Consider the following 20,007-nt stretch of genomic DNA (forward strand, 5'->3'; position numbering starts at 1 on the left):
TAAGCAGACTGCTTTACTATTTTTTTTTTGAGATGGAGTCTTGCTCTGTCGCCCAGGCTGGAGTGCAGTGGCGCGATCTCAGCTCGCTGCAACCTCCGCCTCCTGGGTTCAAGCAACTCTCCTGCCTCAGCCTCCCCTGGCTAATTTTTTTTGTATTTTTAATAGAGATGGGGTTTCGTCGTGTAGGCCAGGCTGATCTCTAACTCCTGATCTCAAGTGATCCACCCATCTCGGCCTCCCAAAGTGCTGGGATTATGGCATGAGCCACCACGCCCAGCCTGTTTTACTATTTTTAAAGAGAACACCAGGCACGGTGGCTCACGCCCATAATCCAGAGATGGGCAGATCACTTAGGGTCAGGAGTTCGAGACCAGCCTGGCCAACATGGTGAAATACTATCTCTACTAAAAATACAAACATTAGCTGGGCATGGTGGCACGCGCCTGTAGTCTCAGCTACTCTGGAGGCTGAGGCAGGAGAATCGCTTGAACTCGGGAGGCAGAGGTTGCAGTGAGCCGAGATCGCGCCACTGTGCTCCAGTTTGGGTGATAGAGTGAGACTCCATCTCAAAAAAAATAAATAAATGGCAATATCTGCAGGGAACAGGAAACTATAAAGCGAGCCCTGGCCTGGAATCATAGCTAAAAAACAAGGATCCGAGAGGTAGATTTAACAGCAGATGAGAGAGAGTTAAAAAGGAAAAGCAAACTGGGGGGTGTGTCAGAAGACATCCCGGCTGCAGTGTGGAGTGGGAAAGCTACCGGGAGCAGCTTCAGGCACACCTGCCCCTGCTAACTCATCGCCTTCACTTCATCCACATTCACCTGCTTACCCTGACCCTGCTCCAACCTGCCCAAGGTGCGGTGCTGGGCAGAAGCCCAACTCTTCAAGCCCTCAGAAGCCTCTTTGAAATATCCACTTTTCGAGGCTGGGCGCGGTGGCTCACGCCTGTAATCCCAGCACTTTGGGAGGCCGAGACGGGCGGATCACGAGGTCAGGAGATTGAGACAGTCCTGGCTAACACGGTGAAACCCCATCTCTACTAAACAAAATACAAAAAATTAGCCGGGCGTGGTGGTGGGTGCCTGTAGTCCCAGCTACTCGGGCGGCTGAGGCAGGAGAATGGCATGAACCCAGGAGGCAGAGCTTGCAGTGAACTGAGATTGCACCACTGCACTCCAGCGTGGGCGACAGAGCGAGACTCCGTCTCAGAAAAAAAAAAAAAAAAAGTTCATGCCCGCTGGATGTACAGACTTTCCGTAAAGCCACACGTCTATTTCTCTTGAATTCATTAATCTTATTAGGCTGGGCGTGGTGACTCACGCCTGTAATCCCAGCACTTTGGGAGGCTGAGGCAGGCCTGAGGTCAGGAGTTTGAGACTAGCCTGGCCAACGTGGTGAAACCCTGTCTCTACTAAAAGTACAAAAATACCAGGTGTGGTGGCACAGGCCTGTAATCCCAACTATTTGGGAGACTGAGACAGGAGAATTGCCTGAACCTGGGAGGCAGAGGTTGCGGTAAGCTGAGATCGCACCACTGCACTTCAGCCTGGGTGACAAGAGTGAAATTGTCTCAAAAAAAAAAAAAATTTATTACTCATTCAAATGTCAAATGATGTATTGCTCAAGATGTACCAATTCAGAACAGCTTTTTTTCACTCATTTTGCAAAAACGAATCACGTTTTTCGTCTGCATCACTGGCGCCAGAGTTTGATCACCCCTGGAGCCCCCTCTGGGTCAGCTGAGCCTGCTCTCCTGGGGCCGCTGTCTTGGCTATGCTAGCCTTTAAGCAGCGCCTGTAGGATTTCATGCACAGCACTAGCTCTAGAAATTTCATTCCAAGCCACAAGTGCCCCCTGGCACAACGTGAAGCGCTGGTTTATCCCGACATCCAACACTTGAAAGTGTGAGGTCTCAGGAATTACCCCGAAGGAAGAACGGCGAAATCTTGTTTCTTTGCCTTTTTCCCCCACAAAGGACCTCTAGGGATTCCCTCTCACCATGACTGAGGTTGCTCAGATGCTGAATGCGCCCTCCCTGAACAATACTTGGTGGCTCCAAGGAATTGAGGGGGCTTCCATGTGATGGGGCCTGTAATGCCACCACCCTAAGGGGATGCTTCTCAATTCAGAAGGATAATTCTGGGGGAAAAAAATCCAACCTTATATTCAGACCTGTAGAGTTCTTAGGCGAGTTTTGGGAATCCAGGGTGTCTGTCTGGCAGCCTCTTGACTGTTCGCTCTCCCCTCCCTGTCCTGCCTGGGCTGGCTGCAGGCCCACCCCTGGCTGCTCATGCAGCACTCTGCCCTGCTGTGTACCCTGTTTCCTAGCGGTTCTAGTCACCCCCAGAGGGAGCACCCTGTTGTGTAGCGAGGAGCAGAGTCCGGGTGCTGGTCCAGGTGACATTCTCTTCCAGGCCTGCGTGTTCCCCCCAGAGGCATCCCTTTCTCTGCCTCCATCCATTTCCCCCATTGTCTGGGCTACACCTCCTGTCCCCTTGGGGCAGTGGGCAAGTGGCTGCCCTCTCCTGCTGAGTACACCACCAATGGTCAGGCCTGGCAGGTCCCTGCGCCTGATTAGAGCTCAGGCTCAGCCCAGCCTCCCTCTTTACCCGCTTCCTTGTGGTCCTGAGGCTGGGCCGGTTTCCACCCATAGCGTCCCTTTCTCCACCCCCTGCTGCGGGACACCTAGGTGGATGTGGCCTGGGGCTGGGGACCTGGCTCTAGGGAGGGGCTTCTTGGAGCCCTGGCCTAGAGGAGACAAGTGTGGCCTCTGTGAATCCTGCTCTGCCATTTAGCGTCCCGGTGACCTTAACCTCGCTAAGCCTGCTTCCTCATCTGACAAACGGAGAAAACCAAAGGCCCCACTCTCGGATGACTGTCCCAGCTTAGTCAGGTCACACAGCCCTTCACTCACAGGCCAGCCAACCTCCCCCAGCCCACCCCGGCATCCACCCTTGTGGTTTCACACAGGCCTTCCTCACAGGCCAGTGTCCTAGTGGGAGACTCCCCTCTCCACAAACTGCACGCTTGGTTTTGCCAGGATGCCCTGCCTCAGCCATGGACACGGGGCTATGGGCAGGTATGTGGTTCTGCTCTGATGGCACCTGCCCACCCCCGAAGGTGTCTGTCCTGGCAGTGGCTGGGCCTGGGGCAAGCTGAGCCTGCTGCTGTACTCCTTCTTTTGCTGGGCTCAGTTGGGGGAAGTAGAATGACACCCTGGGCCCCTGGGTATCAGCCACATTCATCAGCCCACCAGACCCGGGCCTGCTGGGCCCCACAGTCCCCTGGGAGAGTTGCCCCTACCCACAACCCATGGGACTTGGGAAGGCCCAAGCCAGAGGTAGGTGGGAAGCTGCTGGTGAAGGACGCAGCCCTGGCTCTGGTATGGTTCTGGGCCCAGTGCCCCAAGGTCACAGCTGGACCTTGGCTCCTGGGCCAAAGCCCTCAGGCCCACCGGCTGCTTGGACACCAGCTCCCAGGCCCAGGGAAAGCTGAAGAGGGCAAGGCCAGGTGCCTGCCCCCACCCTGCCTGCCTCTCAGCTGAAACACCTCTTCACCAACACAATTCCCCTTTATTGATGACCTTGCACGTTAATATCATACAGCAGGGCGGGGTCAGGAACCAAGCTGAGTGGAACCAGAGGCGGCTCGCTAGCAATGTTATCCACAGGAGCACAGCCGCCGCGGAGGTGAAACCTCACACCCTGGCCCCTCGGCCCCAGACAATCCTGTCTCCAGGTCCTGGGAGTTTGGGAAGCAGGGTACAGATGGTGGCCTGGTCATGGAGTTGGCAGGGAGTGGCCAGGGCTGAGCTGGTGAGACAAAGAGCTCTTGCCAGTCTCCTGCTCTGGAGGGCTGGTTCCCTTCCCCAGAGGATGCACCGGTGGAGGACGTGCCAGGGGCCCGGGCCTAACGTCCTGCTCAGCCTCTGCACTCAGCCCCAGGTCGGGCCCTGGCAGGTGCTGGGATGACCCACGGAAGGCACTTGGCTGGGGCCTGCAGGCCCCCTGGAGGATGCGGTCCGTGGCTCAGTAGATTTGGGGGGACCAGGGAAGAGGGAACCAAGGAAGAGGGAACCAAGGAGCTGAGCCCTGGTGGGTGGCCCATCCCAGGGTGGGCTTGGCTGTGGCATTGGCAGGCCTGAGTCCTAGGGGCTCAGAGCTTGGCCCGGGGGTGGCTCTGCAGCAGGGCACGCATGTCCAGGAGCGCCTTCTCCAGGTAATGTGCCAGGCGGGCGGCGTTGGTCTCCGCGCAGCTGTTGTAGGCCGACAGGGAGAAGTTGATGTGGGCCTCCATGGGGTTATAGCAGACACCGTAGCCGTCAGGGACCACGGGCCCGAAGAACATGACACAGTCTGTCTTGGCAGGGACCTGGGGACGGCAGGATGAAAGCTCTCAGCTCCCCTACCTTGACGCCCCCAGCACTTCCCAGGCTGCCTGTGCTTCCGCCAAGACTGCAGGCCCCTTGCGGGCAGGGATCATGGTCTGTCCCCTGCTATATCCCAGCAACCAGTACAGGCTGGCACGAATCAAATGTTCCTTTATACCTGACCAGTGAGTCAGCGAAGCTGATTCTCCCATGAGGAGCACTGACCCCTTCTCAGCCTGCCTGGGCTGCAGAGAGGCCCCTGCCCCCAGCTCATCCTCTGGAACTCAGCTGTGTTGGCAATGGGTCAGTGGGGCCTGTGTAGGCCACATCAAACTACCAGTGGGTTCTCTGCCTCCAGCCCCCGGGGCACCTGGGGCAGTGGCCCACCTGGCTGGTGGAGAGGTGGAAGTGCATGGCAATGGCGTAGGAGGTGTCCATGAAGATGTCGGGCATGCTCACCAGGTCCTCGATGGCCTGCAGCTTCAGGCCCAGCAGGTGTCGATCAAAGGCCTCCCCGCGGATGGCCTGTTGGGGTGGGAGAGCTGTCAGGAGCAGGGGCTGTGGACCCCTGGGGTATCCCTGCCCTCTTCAGCCTGTGGCAGCGCCACCCTTCGCAGGCACTGGCCACTCAGAACCACAAGACCAGAGTATTCTGGCCAGAGAGAGCCTTCGTTTCACAGATGGGGAAACCAAGGCTCAGGGAGGGGCGGGGATTTGCCCAGGGAGGCAGGAGAGTGCAGGGTTGTAGAGCAGGGCCCTGGAGCTGGGTGACCTAGCCCCATCCTGGCTGCAGGGCCTTGGCAGGTTGCTTAGGTTCTGGAACTGTAGTGTCTTCATCTGTAAAGAGGGGTGAGTCCTACACTCCCCTCGCAGGGTGGCGGTGAGCTCTAAATGGACGTGTGCATGTAGCACGGTCAGAGCCTGGACACACAGGTGCTCAGAGACAGAGCCAGGACACGCATCCAGACAGCCACCTCCCTGACTGCAGCCCAAGCTGCTGGAGGGCAGGAAACTGGCTGTCTGCTGGACCACGTATACCTAGCGTCAGGGAGAGATACCTAGCATCAGGGAGAGAGTGTGACCCAACATCTAGGGCCCAGGCCAGCCCTGGAACCTGGAACCAAGGCAGTTACTGGGCCCAGGCTGGGTTTCTCCAACTTTAAAATGGGGATATTTGGCTGGGCACGGTGGCTCACGCCTGTAATCCCAGCACTTTGGGAGCCTGAGGTGGGTGGATCACCTGAGGTCAGGAGTTTGAGACCAGCCTGTCAACATGGTGAAACCCTGTTTCTACTAAAAATGGAAAAATTAGCCAGGTGTGGTGGTGGGTGCCTGTAATCCCAGCTACTCGGGAGGCTGAGGCAGGAGAATTGCTTGAACCTGGGAGGCGGAGGTTGCAGTGAGCCTAAATCACACCACTGCACTCCAGCCTGGGCGACAGAGCAAGACTCCATCTCAAAAAAAAAAAAAGAAAAAGTTGGGGGCTATTCAGCCTGGCTCCAGGTGCTCCCAGGTTGGGGGAGGTGTGGTCCTAGCAAAGGGTTGGCAGCCATTGGCTGCCAGAGGGACAGACAGATGGCTGACACTAAGGGACAAGTGAGTAGGCACAAGCGGGCTCACTTACCCGGTCGGTGTAGCCTCGGTGGGCCTGCACGGCCTTCCGCAGCAGCTCCACCTTCTGGTGCTCCTGGAGTGGTGAGGGTCGGAGGGAGCTGAAGCACTGTCCCTTCTCTTCTGGCCCACCTCAGTAGCCCACCCCCACCCAGCACTAGATTCTGAGCTCTTTAAGAGGAAATATTGGGGCTGGGAGCGGTGGCTCATGCCTGTAATCCCAGCACTTTGGGAGGCCGAGGCAGGTGGATCCCTTGAGGTCAGGAGTTTGAGACCAGCCTGGCCAACATGGTGAAACCCCGTTTCTACTAAAAATACAAAAATTAGCCGGGCATGGTGGCAGGCACCTGTAGTCCCAGCTACTTGGGAGGCTGAGGCAGGAGGATTGCTTGAACCCGGGAGGTGGAGGTTGCAGTGAGTCGAGATCACACCACTGCACTCCAGCTTGGGCAACAGAGTGAGACTCTTTCTAAAAAAAACAAGAAAAAAAAAGAGCGAGTATTGCAACTACCAACTCCTTGGTCCTCAGCCAGGGCCTGACATAGGGCAGTTGCTTACTGCCAATGAATAAATGAATGAACAAATGAATGACTCCCTTTTCTTCTTTGGTCCCCAGGAAGCTCAGAGCTAGATTCACGGCTCCAGCTTCTGTTAGATTCCCCATGCCCACCATGGGGCTGGAATCCTGTAGGTGCTCAATTATTGTGTGTTGACTGAGTGAGCAGGAGGGCGGGGCTCAGGCCCAGCTCACCCACCCTCGCCCCAGACCTCTCACCGTGACGCTGGAGTCATCCATGGCCTTGACAAAGGCGAGTGAGTCCATGGAAGCCGAGCGGATGGTGTCGGTGCGGCCCAGGTGAAACATGCGCAGGGAGGCACTTTCATAGGTGGCACATGCCTGCCCGTAGATCCTGGTGGGAAATGGGGCTAAGCACGCCCCTTGGAGGCGGGCACCCCCTCCCCTGCCCCCAGGTCTTCTCCCTCCTCCGTGGGTGGGCCACAGAGGCGCACCTGTAGTAGGCCAGCTGCAAAGCCATCTGGATGAAGGCATCTGGGCTTAGCTTCTCAGACTTGGGGAAGTCTTTTCCAAAATGGTGGAACACCATCACGGTGATATCCAGGTCCTGGATCATGCTGGGGGTGTGGGAAGAGCAGGTGAGGAGCAGGCCCCGGCAGCCCCTGCCAACCCCACGGAGGGTCTGGGTGTCATGACAGAGCTGGCACAGGAGCCTCTCAAGCTCAAGGGCCTGGCCTCACCCATCCAGCACAGGGATGGCGGGGGCAGGCACTTACATGCTGAGGTTCTGCTTGGCCTTCTCGATGTCGCTCTTGATCTCGGGGGTGATGTTGAACCGCAGCTTCTTGGGCATGGGCAGGGGCACCATGGGAGACCGCACAAGCTCGGGTTTCTTCCTGCACAGTAAACGGGGCCTCAGGCTCATGCTGGCGCCTCTAGAGCCTGGGTCCATTCTGGGACCAGGGTGGGGAGGATGGGTACCTGAAGCTGGAGGGGGCCAGCCCAGGGAGGTGTGAGTTTGTTCTGAAAACCACCCTCACTTCAGCTTTTTTTTCTTTTTTCTTTTTTTTAGTTGGAGTCTTGCTCTGTTGCCCAGGCTGGAGTGCAGTGATGCGATCTCAGCTCACTGCAACCTTGGCCTCCCTGGTTCAAGCAATTCTCCTGCCTCAGCCTCCTGAGTAGCTGGGATTACAGATGCCCGCCACCTTGGCTAATTTTTTTCTTTTTCTTTTGAGACGGAGTCTTGCTCTGTCGCCCCGGCTGGAGCAATGGAATGATCTCGGCTCACTGCAACCTCCACCTCCTGGGTTCAAGTGATTCTTGTGCCTCAGCCTCTTGAGTAGCTGGGATTACAGGCACCTACCACCACGCGTGGCTAACTTTTTTTTTTGAAACAGAGTCTCATTCTGTCGCCCAGGCTAGAGTGCAATAGTGTGATCTCAGCTCACTGCAACCTCTGCCTCCCAGGTTCAAGCGATTCTCCTGCCTCAGCCTCCCAAGTAGCTGGGATTACAGGCACCCGCCATCACGCCTGGCTAATTTTTGTAGAGACAGGGTTTCACCATGTTGGCCAGGCTGGTCTTGAACTCCTGACCTCAGGTGATCCGCCTCCCAAAGTGCTGGGATTACAGGCATGAGCCACTGCACCTGGCCTAATTTTTTTTTTTTTTTTTTTTTTGAGACAGAGTCTTGCTCTGTCACCCAGGCTGGAGTGCAGTGGCACAGTCTCCGCTCAACGCAACCTCTGCCTCCTGGGTTCAAGCAATTCTCCTGCCTCAGCCTCCTGAGTAACTGGGATTATAGGCATGTGATACCACACCTGGCTAATATTTTTTTTTTTTTTTGTATTTTTAGTAGAGATGGCATTTCACCATGTTGGCCAGGCTGATCTCAAACTCCTGACCTCAATTGATCCTCCCACCTCAGCCTCCCAAAGTGTCAGGATTACAGGCGTGAGCCACCATATCTGGCTGGCTTCCTTGGAAAAAACAGATTCCCAGGCACAAAGGAGAGTGATATTTCTCTATAAGCTGGTCTATCACCTGTGTGTCACCTGTCACTAGAAGCTGGGGAACTAGGCGAGAGATGTGACTGTACTCACGTGTACTCGATGACATAGTCCAGAAGGGTGACAATAGGGGGCCCCTCTGCTGCAGCATGCTCGTACACAAGCCCACAGGAGCCATCTTCTGCCACGATGAACTGTGGAAGGGAAGGGAGACCCCAGTCATCCCCAGGGCCCTGGGGGGTGGCCCCTCACCCAACCACTCTTTGGTTGAGGCAAGGGCCTCTCTGAAGCCATCTCAAGGGGCTATGATGACTTATTACTGTTATTAACAATAGCTGACACTCACCAGGTACCCTGGTGTGCTAAGCACATCCCACGCTCAGCGTGCCTGACTGAGTCCTTCAAACTACTCTACCGGTGAGGTTGACCATCACCCCATTTTACAGGTGTGGAGAGGGATTGTTGTGCCAGGATTGCACTGGTGACCCCGGATCCCAGGTTCTCTGTGAGGCGCTGAGGGGGTGTGCTGGGGGTGACAGCGGTTTCCAGGCCAGAGGCAGGACTGGTGATGACAGGCTGGCTGCCTGGTAATTACGGCAGCGTCCAGCCTGCTGGCTTCCTGCCTGCTTTACAAGCTAGGAGGCTGGGGACGCAGGGCCGGGGAGGGGCAGGAAGTCCCGAGGTCGCAGAGGTCCTGTTCAGGTGTGCGTGAGCGGGCAAAGCCCTACCGGGCCTCACCTGCAGCGTCTTGTCGAACCAGCGGTTGCCGCTGTTGAGCCTGCTGCCGCCTCCATGCAGCATCTGGCCTGCCACGTGGCTGCGGTACACGTCTTCCGAGACCCTGGGCATGGGTGCATCTAGGCACACGGTGAAGATGCTCTTCTGGATGGAGCGCACGGAATCCCGGTTCACCTTGTCTGCAGGTGGCATGGGGCGGGGAGATGCAAAATGGGGTCTCATGGTGTGGGAGAGATGGACTAGCCCCTCCGCAGCCTCCTGCCCTGGGCTCTTCTGACCCATTTGTACCCCTCTGGGATGAGGAGACCCCCCACTTCGCCGGCCCTCCAGGGCATTCACCAAGTGCAGGGTGTGGGTTCAGAGCTTCGAACTCAACAGGACCCTGCAGGCCCACAGCACTCCTCGACGCAGGGCCCAATACCTGGCCCACTATAGACACAGGAAACCGAAGCCCAGGGGTCACACGGGAGCTGGTGTGGCAGCCGGGGAACCCACACAGGTGGTCTGACTTTGGGGTCAATGCCCCTGAGCAAGACATGCTTTGGAGGACTGCTGGTACTTGGGGGCACAGGGGGCGTGGAGGCGGGTGGGCTTCTCAGCCAGAGGACTTGGACTCTAATCCTAACTTGCTATTTAGCTGAGAGAAACTACCCTAACCATGAGGTGTCCTCAACTAGGACATGGGGCCCACATTGCCTGCTCCACGTTGAGAGGATGCAGCGGGAAACATGGCTGCCCATGGCTGTGGGGGCCCAGCATGCCGGGGGAATGTTGGGAAAAGGGCTTGTGGGGTGCCTGTATAAATTGGCCATAAAAATAGGGGACAATAAGTTGTGGAAAGCCAGAAGAGGCCACGGAGGAGGAAGGCCTACTAATTGCCATCATGTTCCCATGCTCAGAGCGAGACCCGCTCTCCTATCTGTAAACACTGTGTTCAAGGAGAAAGACACTCCTTTGAAACACTGGGAAGTGGACAGACGTGCAGGCTCCTAGTTAAGCCCGCTCCCACCAGCTACTCTCCGATAAGTTAAAGACACGCTGTTTGAGCACAAAGGAGATTCATTTAAACCGCTATTGCTATAGATTATGCCTCCTATGAGGCACTGCCTCCCTTTCACTGTTTCGCCCTGAACATCTGCTTCTTAGAGCTAAGTGACTGCACTCAATAGTGTGGAGACCAGAACTCTGCGCCTTTTGCAGCCTCCATTTTGCAACTGGCCCCTGGCTCCCACCTTTATGAACTCTTAACCTGTCTCTTCTCATTCCTTTGTTGCCAGCAGACTTCGGGTACCCTACAGGTGGAGTTGAGGCTGGTCCCCAACAGGGGAAGAGGCCTGGGTGTGCAGCCCCAGCACGGCCCCCAAGAGGCACCTTTGATGAGGGTGTTGTATGCCTTGGCCCAGGAGTTGCGGTGGTTGGAGGTGAGGATGCCCACAGGCTCCTTGTTGGTCTGTAGGGATGAGTTCCAGATCTTCTCCAGCTGCACAAAGATCTGATCTGCAGTGAGGGGTGTCCCGTCACTGTGGTACACATCCAGCTCAAAAAACTGTTGGGGCACAGGCAGGTAAGAGGAGGGAGCTGACTGGGGACCTCAGGCTGAGAGCAGCCACCTCCCCACACCTGCCTCCTCCTGGCCTAGGCCTTGGAGGGGATGGAGTCAGGCCAAGGGTGAGAGGGGGAGGAGGTCCTTGGATCACCCTTCTGGGCTGGGCAGGCCCATGGCCCCTCCTGGCCTCCCTGGGCCCCCAATGGAGAAGCCAGGGGCGCCCATTCCTGGGGCACGTGGGCACGTGTGCTGGGGAACCCCAGTGGGGAAGCCGACTGCGGCCGTCCGGCTGTACTCCTGCAGCAGGGCCGGGGCTTGTAGGTGTGGGTGGGGGCCACTCACCTGGTAGTTGTGTACCACGGTGATGTGCGTGGGAGGCTTCTTGGTCTTGCTGAAATTGCTGACCGTGTCCTGCTTGGGGCCCGGCACTCGGCAGGAGGACAAGATCTGATAGTACTGGTTCATGCACAGTGGCTTCCCCCCCAGGTACTCCACGGGCAGGGTCTCGCTATGGGGTAGAGGGGCAGTGAGGCCGCCACTGGGCAAGTGAACGGGGAGGAGGGCAGGGTAGACAGGGACCTGCTAGGTACTGCTGGGGGCTCACACAGTGTCCCTGCTCCCACTCCCAGATGAGCAGGACACCTCAGGGCTGTGCTGTGGGCAGGGGGCTCACTTTCTGCCCCAGACGGGCCCTGTTCAGAAGTCACCTAGAAACTCCCTCCCTTCCCCTCTCTGGGCTTCAGTTTGTCACAGGGGAGATGAAGCAGCGAATAAAACTCTGGGGTCCTCTTTAGTTGGGATGGGACAGGGTCACCCACCAAGAGGAGATTCCAGCAGCTGGAGCAGGGCCCAGGGCCCAAGCTGGCATGCCGGGCCAGGGCTGGGGTCAGAGGTGGCTGTGGTAATTAAGCAGGCCTGGGCAGGTGTGGGGCTGGGCAGGGGTGGGGATGCTCACTTGTCAATCATGACCTTGAAATCCAACACACCCTCAATGAGTTTGGCAGCAAATCTGGAAAGATTGATTAGAGATTAGAAGCTGTGTGGACACCCTGAGGGAGGCCCTGGGCTAGGGACACCTGCTTGGGGAGCGGGAGGCCTAGTCTTCCAGCCTCTCTCACCGCTTTCAGAAAGCCCGGGAGTGCAAGGGAGGGGCCTGCGAGTCCCAGCTTGCCAGCCTGTGTGTGCTTCTTCATAACCTCTAGAGGGAGCATGGTCGGGAGGGCTCGGGGAAGTGCTGGTGGCCAAGGGCCTAGTAGGACTTGGGTGCTGGTCCCCTGCAGCTGGAGTGTGGCTTGGTTAGGGGTCAGTGGGCTGGGTCTACCCACAAAGGGCCTGAGCTCCTGAACCACAGCCTAGAATCTGGAGGGGGTGTCATCTGCTCTGAAGCATTAGTTCTGGAGGCCCCGGGCCCCTGGGGTGGTGTGATGGGAGAGCAGTGGCTCCGGTGTTCCCTCCACTAGGTCCCTTCCCCACTCTGGGCCTCTGTGTCCCCCAGGTCGCCTTCCTCCCAGGGCTGTCTGGCCCATGGCAACCACCCTCAATGCTTGGGGCCGCCCCTGGATCCCACCATGGGGACCAGTGGCTGGAGTTCCTGGGCCTGAACCCCGGCCCTTCCCAGGGTGCCCTGGTCCCTTTAAGAGAAGCAGGTGGCGGCAGCCAGTGGCTGGTCCTTGGGCAGGAGATCCTTGTCACTGGTATTTTTATCTCTGGTAGGACTGGAATAGCGGCTGGGGCAGGTGACCTGGCTGAATGTGGAAAAGAGGACTGTGTACAGAGGTCACCCCTGTGGCTAGCTGAGAAGAGTGGAAAGGAGAGGTGAAGTGCTAAAACTGGGGTCGGGGAGAAGCCTCAGGTATGGAGGAGGATGGGGCCTCTGCGAAGATGTGGTGGTTAACAGCCATGAGGCTTTAGAGCTGGAGAGACCCTGCTTCCTGAATGGGGTCTTGGGCAGCTCCCTTCCCTGCTCCGAGCCTCAATTTCCCCATTTGTAAAATAGGGAGGATGCTCCCTACTTCATAAGGCTGCTTGTGGGGCAGAAAGATAAACAGGGTCGGGGCCCCTCCAAGCGGCTGGGGGAAGTGAACTCGAGGGGCCCGGCTGCCTCCTGGCCCCCAAACCCCAGCCACTCACCGGAGCTGACCCTGCAGGTCCACGAAGTCCTGCTTGGGAAGCATCACGCCTGGGCTTGAGTAGATGACCACAGGCTGGCGGTACTGGAGGTAGGCGGTCTTGAGCCACCACTCAGACAGCTGGGAAAAGTGCCAGAGCCTGTCAGGAGGGGTGCATGGGCCCTGGTGCCCCCTGTTCCCCAGGGCTAGGGGAGCTGGCTGGCCCCCATGCCCTCTACCTGGCTATGGAGATTCTCAAAGTAAATGCCTAGATCCAGAACCCACCCTCCCTGCCCCACACCTTAAACCCACCAGCCTCTTCCCTTTAGCCCGAGTGATCAGTATTAGCCAGATCAATCAGATGCTGCTGCTAAGAAAGGATGTGAAAGAAAGATCGGGAGGAAACCTGGGGTGTGGGGAGGGGCAGCAAGGTGAACGAATTCTCTTTTTTTTTTTTTTTGAGACAGGGTCTTGCTGTGTCACTCAGGCTGGAGTGCAGTGGTGCAATCTCGGCTCACTGCAAGCTCCGTCTCCTGGGTTCACGCCATTCTCCTGCCTCAGCCTCCCGAGTAAGTGGGACTACAGGCGCTGGCCACCACACCTGGCTATTTTTTTGTAGTTTTAGTAGAGATGGGGTTTCACTGTGTTAGCCAGGATGGTCTCGATTTCCTGACCTCATGATCCGCCCGCCTTGGCCTCCCAAAGTGCTGGGATTACAGGCGTGAGCCACTGTGCCCGGCCTTTTTTTTTTTTTTTTTGAGACGGAGTCTCGCTCTGTCCCCAACGCTGGAGTGCAGTGGCATGATCTCGGCTCACTGCAAGCTCCACCTCCCGGGTTCATGCCATTCTCCTGCCTCAGCCTCCTGAGTAGCTGGGACCACAGGCGCCCGCCACTGTGCCCAGCTAATTTTTTTTTTTTTGTAGTTTTAGTAGAGACGGGGTTTCACCGTGTTAGCCAGGATGGTCTCGATCTCCTGACCTCGTGATCCTCCCGCCTCGGCCTCCCAAAGTGCTGGGATTACAGGCGTGAGCCACTGCGCCCGGCAAGGTGAACAAATTCTCATCTTACACATTCTCTGTCAATGACTGTCATATGTTAAATTAAAATGTATGCCTGAATAGATAGAAAGGAAAAAAGGGAAGGGTCTACAAAAACAAAGTCCAATGAGTGACTTTTTTTTTGAGACAGGGTCTCACTGTCACCCAGGCTAAAGTGCCACGGTGCTATCTCGGCTCACTGCAACCTCCACCTCCTGCATTCAAGCGATTCTCTTGCCTCAGCCTCCTGAGTAGCTGGGACTATAGGTGCGCACCACCATGCCTGGCTCATTTTTGTATTTTTTGGTGCAGACAGGTTTTCACCATGTTGGCCAGGCTGGTCTTGAACTCCTGACCTCAAATGATCCACCTGCCTCAGCTTCCCAAAGTGCTGGGATTACAGGCGTGAGCCACCGCGTCTGGCCCAATAAGTGAGTTTTTGACCATCCCCAGCAGAGAATTGTCCAAGGAGGCAGGAGACTGGGGTATCAGAGCAGCCTGAGGAACCTGTGGCCTCGGGGAGTAGATACCCAACTTTGATCTCAAGGTCAGGGCAATCTTGAGGGAGTGCTCCCTGCCAGGATGAATCCTTATGCTAGTGACAAGATGTGGGTGACACATCCTTACTCTCTGCCCTGACGGTCTGTCCTCTCTCTGGGGGGTGGGGGGTCTCTGGGCACCAGCCAGGGATGTGGTATTAAAGGCTCCATGTCTGGCGCTGTGCACACTCCCAGGTGACTGTCACCCTGTGTCCTCTATGCTGACTGCAACACCCACCCTTCCTGCACACAGCCAGTACAGCTTTCTCTGGCCTTCCACCCCCAGAGACCTGGGCCCACCTGCGCCCCCTCAACCCGTGGTGAACAGCAGCAGGATGCGCCTCTTCATCACACGCACTCCCCTGCAGCACTGGGCCACTAGCCTTGGGCAAGGGGTGAGGGGGAGGCAACTTGGCAAGGGGTGAGGGGGAGGCAACTTGTCCCCAAGTTGTACAACAGGTGACTGGTAGCCCCTAAGAACTGGGTCCCTGAGTCAGTCAGACCTTCCTGTGTGGCCGAGGGCTTCCTTGAGAGCTGCTGTGTGGCTCTGGGCTTTTGGGCCACCTCTCTGGGCCTCAGTTTTCCTCATCTGTAGATCAGTGAAGGGCAGACAGGAGCTCCCTTCCCTTGGGGAAACAGCCAGGGGCCTGTACTCCACTAGGGATCCCAGAGCCTCTGGCCAAAGCTTGGGAGACCAGAGGAGACCCCGCAGGTATGGGTACTACCCCAGCGAGAATCTGCCAGGTGGTGGCGGAGACCCTTCGGTGGCCCCGTGAGTGGAAGGAGGGGTGCCCCCACCCCTTTAACCAGGAGCTTCTGTTTGAAGGAGTCCCAGGCTAAATGAAGTCAGAAAACCACCAGCCCCCAGACAGTCTAAGGACCTTTCGGGGGAAGCATCTTGGTTCTGGAGTCCAAAGTCCTGACCTGACGCGTCTCAGCAAATGTCGACAACTCCCACCTCCTGTGTGCAGCCCCCCAGCCTCCGCCAAGCCCCAGGGCTAGAGCTCTACCTCCCCTCCCCATGGCACCCCCTATAACACAGCATTTCCCAGGGCCAGACCCGCTCTGGCTCTCCCACAGGCAGCTTCTCTCTCAGGCAATCCCGACTTGGCAAATTCCACCCGTGCCCCCACCTCATTGGCAAGTGACACTGGCACTGCCTCCAAAACAGTCCTGGACCTAATGACTCTCCCTCTCTCCCATCCGGTGTCAGACCCAGGCTGCCACAGCTCCCTGGGGGTGATGTCACCCCTCCCCCTCGCCTCTGGCTTCCACTCTGCCTCCCTCCCAGCAGCTGGGCCACCTTTTTTTTTTTTTTCCCCCAAGACAGAGTCTTGCTCTGTCGCCCAGGCTGGAGTGCAGTGGCACAATCTTGGCTCACTGCAACCTCCACCTCCCAGGTTCAAGCAATTCTCCTGCCTCAGTCTCCCGAGTATCTGGGATTACAGGTGCCTGCCACCACGCCCGGCTAATTTTTGTATTTTTAGTAGAGACGGGGTTTCATCATGTTGGCCAGGCTGGTCCCGAACTCCTGACCTTGTGATCTGCCCGCCTTGGACTCCCAAAGTGCTGGGATTATAGGTGTAAGTCACTGCATCCAGCTGCCAGTTTTTTAATCTGTGTATTGAAGTATGAGATGCAAATAGAAAAGCACACCAAACATTGGTGTAGACATATTTGCCAAACTGGGTACACCTGTGTCATAGATCAGACACAGAACCTGGGCGATCGGTCACTGAGTGACACATATCCCCTGCCTGAGGCTGTCCCACCAAGCACAAGGGCATCTTCTATCTGGTTGTACCTGCCGTGCACCCCACTCCTGCCTCTGTCCTGGAACATGAAACCTTGTCCACAACCTGTATCCTGTTCATTACCTTTCTCTCCTCCCTACTTGAATGTCAGCTCCAAGGAGCTGGTGACTGTGTCCTTCTTGATCACCCAGCACCCTGCCAAGTGCCAGACACAGAGTATGTGCTCACGAAACTCTGGGCAGCAAACGAACGGCCGTGCCAGGGCGGTGGGCACTGGAGAACTGTGCATGTGCAGCCAGCAGCAGGTCACAGTGAGGATGCCCTCACTCACCCAGTTCTCCGTCTTCCTGGCCCGACGCTCCAGCCCCTTCTGCAGGCGCTCCCCTACACCTCCTGAGGCCTGAAACTCATCCACCAGCTGCTTGGTGTGGGCCCACTCCTCCTCACTCACGATGGGCTGCAGCGCCTTCAGGTAGTGGTCCAGAGACTGCTGGAGAGGGGGCACGGGCAGCCGTGGCAGTGCATCCTGGTGTGCCTTGAAGCGGCCGGAAGCCTTCATCAAGGAGAAGGGCTTCAGGAAGCCCAGAGGCTTCACCTGCAGGTAGCAGAACATCCTGTTCATTCCCTCCCCGGCTCTGGAGCCCTGGCAGCCCCAAAGCTGTAGTCCTGGGCACTTAAGTGCCCATCCCTGGGGGCAGAGACGGCCTCTTGGGTGGGGCTGGCCCTGGCCTCCCAGCCCTAGAGCTCTAGGTGTCCCCGCCTCTCTGGGGCCTGGAGATGCAGGTAGGGATGGGGGAGGGTGGGGTGTGGCCATGGTTCTTAGCAAGGCTCAGGGGAACCAAGTCAGGATGAACGGCACCTTTGGGGTGGCAGAGGTGAGGGGGACCACCCACCTGTTGGGTTGCACAGGCCCCTCCTTTCTCACCCTGGAAGAGGAGCCAGCCAGCAGAGTGGTGACTGTCCCTCTTGGAGGTCCCCACCTCCTTTTCTCCCACCCTTTCCAGGTTGAGAAACAGAAGGGAAGAAGAGAGAATCACAGAGAGCCAGACAATGGCAGCACCTTCGGGTGAGGGGCCTTGGGCTTCCTCCTGCCTTTGAGATGGGGCAGGGGTGGGGTGAGGGCAGTGCTGTGGCGAGAGAGCCGGGTGGCCTGGCATGGAGGGTGAGAGGCGGCAGAGAGAGAAAGAGAAAGTCTGGGAGGCCCTGGAGTGGGCAGAAAGAGACAGGAGGGCCCGAGGCTGCTCTTGCAGTGGGCAGGCGAGTGGCAGGAGCTCTGTTCCATACCTTCTCTCTCTGCTGCCCGCCCTCCTCCATGGCAGGACTGAGGTTCTGGGCCCTGTCTGTCTGCCTTGGCTGGATCTCTAAGCCTAACTGTGCTACAAAGTGGGTGAGCAGAACCTAGCCAGAGGCAGCCACTTGCCTGGGCTGGAAAGAGAAGACAAGAGCCAAGATTCAGCGGGAGGCAGGTGGCAGTGGCGATGGCTGTGGTGGCATCGGGGGTTGTGGCAGTGGCAGGGGAAGCTCCTGGACTCTAGAAGCTGCTCCACCCTCCCGAGCTCCCAGAAGTAGAGGAATGGGGAGCAGGTGAGAGGGCTAGTGGGGGGGCATTCCAGTAGAAGGGAACCTGGAAAGTTCTTTCCTTTCTTCTCTGCATGGGCTCAGTGCCAGGGAGTCAGGCCAAAAGGTAATAAAAAATCCACCTGTCAGAATCTGCGAAGATCGTTTTGATGAGGGAAAACTTGGCTGGAGGACAGAGACTGCCTGGCTGCTGAGGTTACACCACAGCCCTGGGATCGGTCCTGAAATTAGGGTTGGTGCAAGGGAGCAGACACCAGGAAAAGGCCATCAGTGGATGGGACAGCCAGAAGCCCTGCCTATTTCCTGTTTCTCTCCAGGACTCCTGGGACCCATCTGAGCCATCCCTCTACGAACACTCATTTTTTCCTGAGCTGTGGCTCATTCAGCTAGGGTCCAAGAGTGGAGGACTTTTGGTATGAAAAATAAACCAAAGGACACTGGGATTGGGCTGGATTTGAATGAGCAGGTCCAGGGGACTCTGGGCAAGTCCCTCCTTGCCTCAGTTTCCCTGCAGGAAAGTAACCAGGCCAGTCGGATGGTCCTGGAGGATGATCTAGAGGCTGTTTGTGGGATGGATGCAGCTTGGGAGACAGTGACAAGGGTGCGGTGGAGGCTCAGGGTGTTGCAACACCTAAAAGAGCTTCTAGGCCTGAGCCTGGATGCACCCTCCGCCCTCTGGCCCCGTAGTGTGTGTCTGAGACAGAGTGAGACACCAGCAACATATGCTTGGATCAGGGACGGAAGGGACTGAAATTAGGCTAGCATCCGGGCTGCTCTCCGGGGAGGACTGAGGGGTAGATATAGCCAGGGTGGGGAAGGGGGCTAGAGGGGAGGATATAGCCAGGGTGGGGAAGGGGGCTGGAGGGGAGGGAGACCATGGGGCTGCCACCTGCCAGTTCTGAGGCCTTTCTAGCTTGATGCCTCCGCGTGTTTCTCTGGCCACACAGAATTCCCCAGGGACCGTCTGATAAACCAAAGGAGTGTGACCAACTGGACAGGGTCGGAGAAGTGGCTCTGGCCTAAGCGTGCGACGGGTGTGTGAATCGGAGAATAACTGGGAGAGTGAGCTAGGGTCTGGACGCTCCTGGTCTCTCTCCCCTACCGGCCTGTCTCTGGGTCTAAGGGTGGGGGTGCTAACTGAAGCCGGGGTCCCCCTTGTCTTTCCGGGGTCGTTGGAATTGAATGATCCAGGACGTGGGTTTAATCCCGCTTCTGACCTTGCGCCCCAATCTCCTGCTCTGCCAAACCTGGGACGCCCGCCTGACCCCACCCCATCAGCTGGAGGCCGGGTCGGACAGCGGCCGCAGGACGCGGTCTCCGTTCCCGGACGCAACCACACGGCCCGCCCACGCCGTCCAGGGCCCTCAGGCCCGGGCTCCGCCGCACTCACCACGGTCCTGGCAGCGAAGGCTAACATCTTCGCTGCCCGTCCGCGGACACGCAGTCCGCTCCGCCCCACACACCGGGCAAAGTCCGCGCCGCCGCCGCCGCGGCTGGGGTCGGTGGGTCCTTGCTAGAGCCTTCGGGCCAAGGTCGCTGAGTTACCGCCGCCAGCCGGTAGAGGCAGCCCCGCGCCCACCCTCTGGGCCGGGCGGGCTGCGGGCAGGCACCCGGGGAGGAGGGCTCGCGAGGCGGGGCCTGGGCCGGTAGCGCGCCCCGGGCGGGCAACGGTGCCCGGGAGGTTGGCTGTGGGGCGGGGCGGGACATCGATGGGGCGGAGTCTCCTTGAGGAGGGACAGGAGGGGCGGGGCGTCGCCCGGTAGCGGGTCGCAGTAGGCTGGCTGCGAGTCGGGGGCGGGACCACGGCTGGGGGGGGGGGGGGGCGGCGACAGAGGGGCAGGGCCGAGGGCGAGTCATTGGTTGGGAGGTACCGCGAGGCATTGAGACCTGTGGAGGAGGAAGGAGGAGGTCACCGTCCAGCTGTCTCTCCCCTGTCCCCACATGTCTTCTAAGCTGTTGGAGGTAGTGGTGTGCACCTTTCCAACTCCGTCTGGTGTCCTTGAGCGTAACTCTTAGAGTGATAGGAAAACACAACCATGTTGACCGGGGAATGTCCTCTAATATTCCTTGGGTTAGGGTCAGTACCACCCACAAAGATGACAGGTGGTACTCCGGGACAGGAGACTGTCCCGGAAAAACATGGCTGAGCACAACCCAAACTTGACGCCCCGCACAATCGTGGCAGTCGCGGCGCCCGA

At 57.9% G+C, this 20,007-nt stretch overlaps 2 protein-coding genes across 14 annotated transcripts in view; one reads left to right on the forward strand and one right to left on the reverse strand.

Moving 5' to 3' along the window:
* Positions 1-3,555: 3,555 nt before the first annotated feature.
* On the reverse strand, positions 3,556-19,844 carry CRAT (carnitine O-acetyltransferase). 9 transcript variants are annotated; one of them, XM_055351309.2, is made up of 15 exons: positions 19,697-19,844; positions 19,200-19,329; positions 16,563-16,826; positions 12,923-13,041; positions 11,748-11,801; positions 11,135-11,300; positions 10,479-10,743; positions 9,247-9,425; positions 8,602-8,702; positions 7,277-7,396; positions 6,995-7,117; positions 6,759-6,894; positions 5,997-6,059; positions 4,760-4,897; positions 3,556-4,374 (listed from the first exon to the last, which is right to left on the reverse strand). In XM_055351309.2, exons 2-15 carry the CDS (start codon positions 19,224-19,226, stop codon positions 4,159-4,161), a joined length of 1,971 nt encoding a protein of 656 aa, XP_055207284.2. In that variant the 5' UTR covers positions 19,227-19,329; positions 19,697-19,844; the 3' UTR covers positions 3,556-4,158. The 9 variants fall into 9 exon arrangements, with proteins under 9 accessions (XP_055207284.2, XP_055207287.2, XP_055207285.2 ...); XM_055351312.2 differs by having other exon boundaries at positions 10,618-10,792; XM_055351310.2 differs by lacking the exon at positions 19,697-19,844 and adding an exon at positions 17,932-18,030 and having other exon boundaries at positions 19,200-19,218.
* Positions 19,612-20,007, forward strand: part of PTPA (protein phosphatase 2 phosphatase activator) — a 59,988-nt gene continuing 59,592 nt past the window's right edge. Inside the window, exon 1 of one of the 5 annotated variants that reach the window (XM_031014800.2) lies at positions 19,612-19,771. In XM_031014800.2, coding sequence (XP_030870660.1) covers positions 19,751-19,771 — 21 coding nt within the window. In that variant the 5' untranslated portion in view covers positions 19,612-19,750. The remainder of the gene's footprint in view (positions 19,772-20,007) is intronic. The other 4 variants (XM_031014799.3, XM_031014798.3, XR_008668583.2 and 1 more) reach the window with 4 other exon arrangements.

Source organism: Gorilla gorilla, chromosome 13, assembly GCF_029281585.2.
Source record: "Gorilla gorilla gorilla isolate KB3781 chromosome 13, NHGRI_mGorGor1-v2.1_pri, whole genome shotgun sequence".
NCBI classification, from domain to species: domain Eukaryota; kingdom Metazoa; phylum Chordata; class Mammalia; order Primates; family Hominidae; genus Gorilla; species Gorilla gorilla.

Bases quoted from the DNA above. Each gene is read 5' to 3' on its own strand.
- CRAT (XM_055351307.2), bottom strand. From the start codon at position 17,885: ATGCAGAGAAGAAAGGAAAGAACTTTCCAG. The intron at 10,744-11,134 runs GTGAGTGGCCCC...CCCTCACTGCAG, and splicing joins CCGTGGTACACAACTACCAG to ATCAGATCTTTGTGCAGCTG. The intron at 4,375-4,759 runs GTGGGCCACTGC...TGCCGTCCCCAG, and splicing joins TCCACCTCTCCACCAGCCAG to GTCCCTGCCAAGACAGACTG.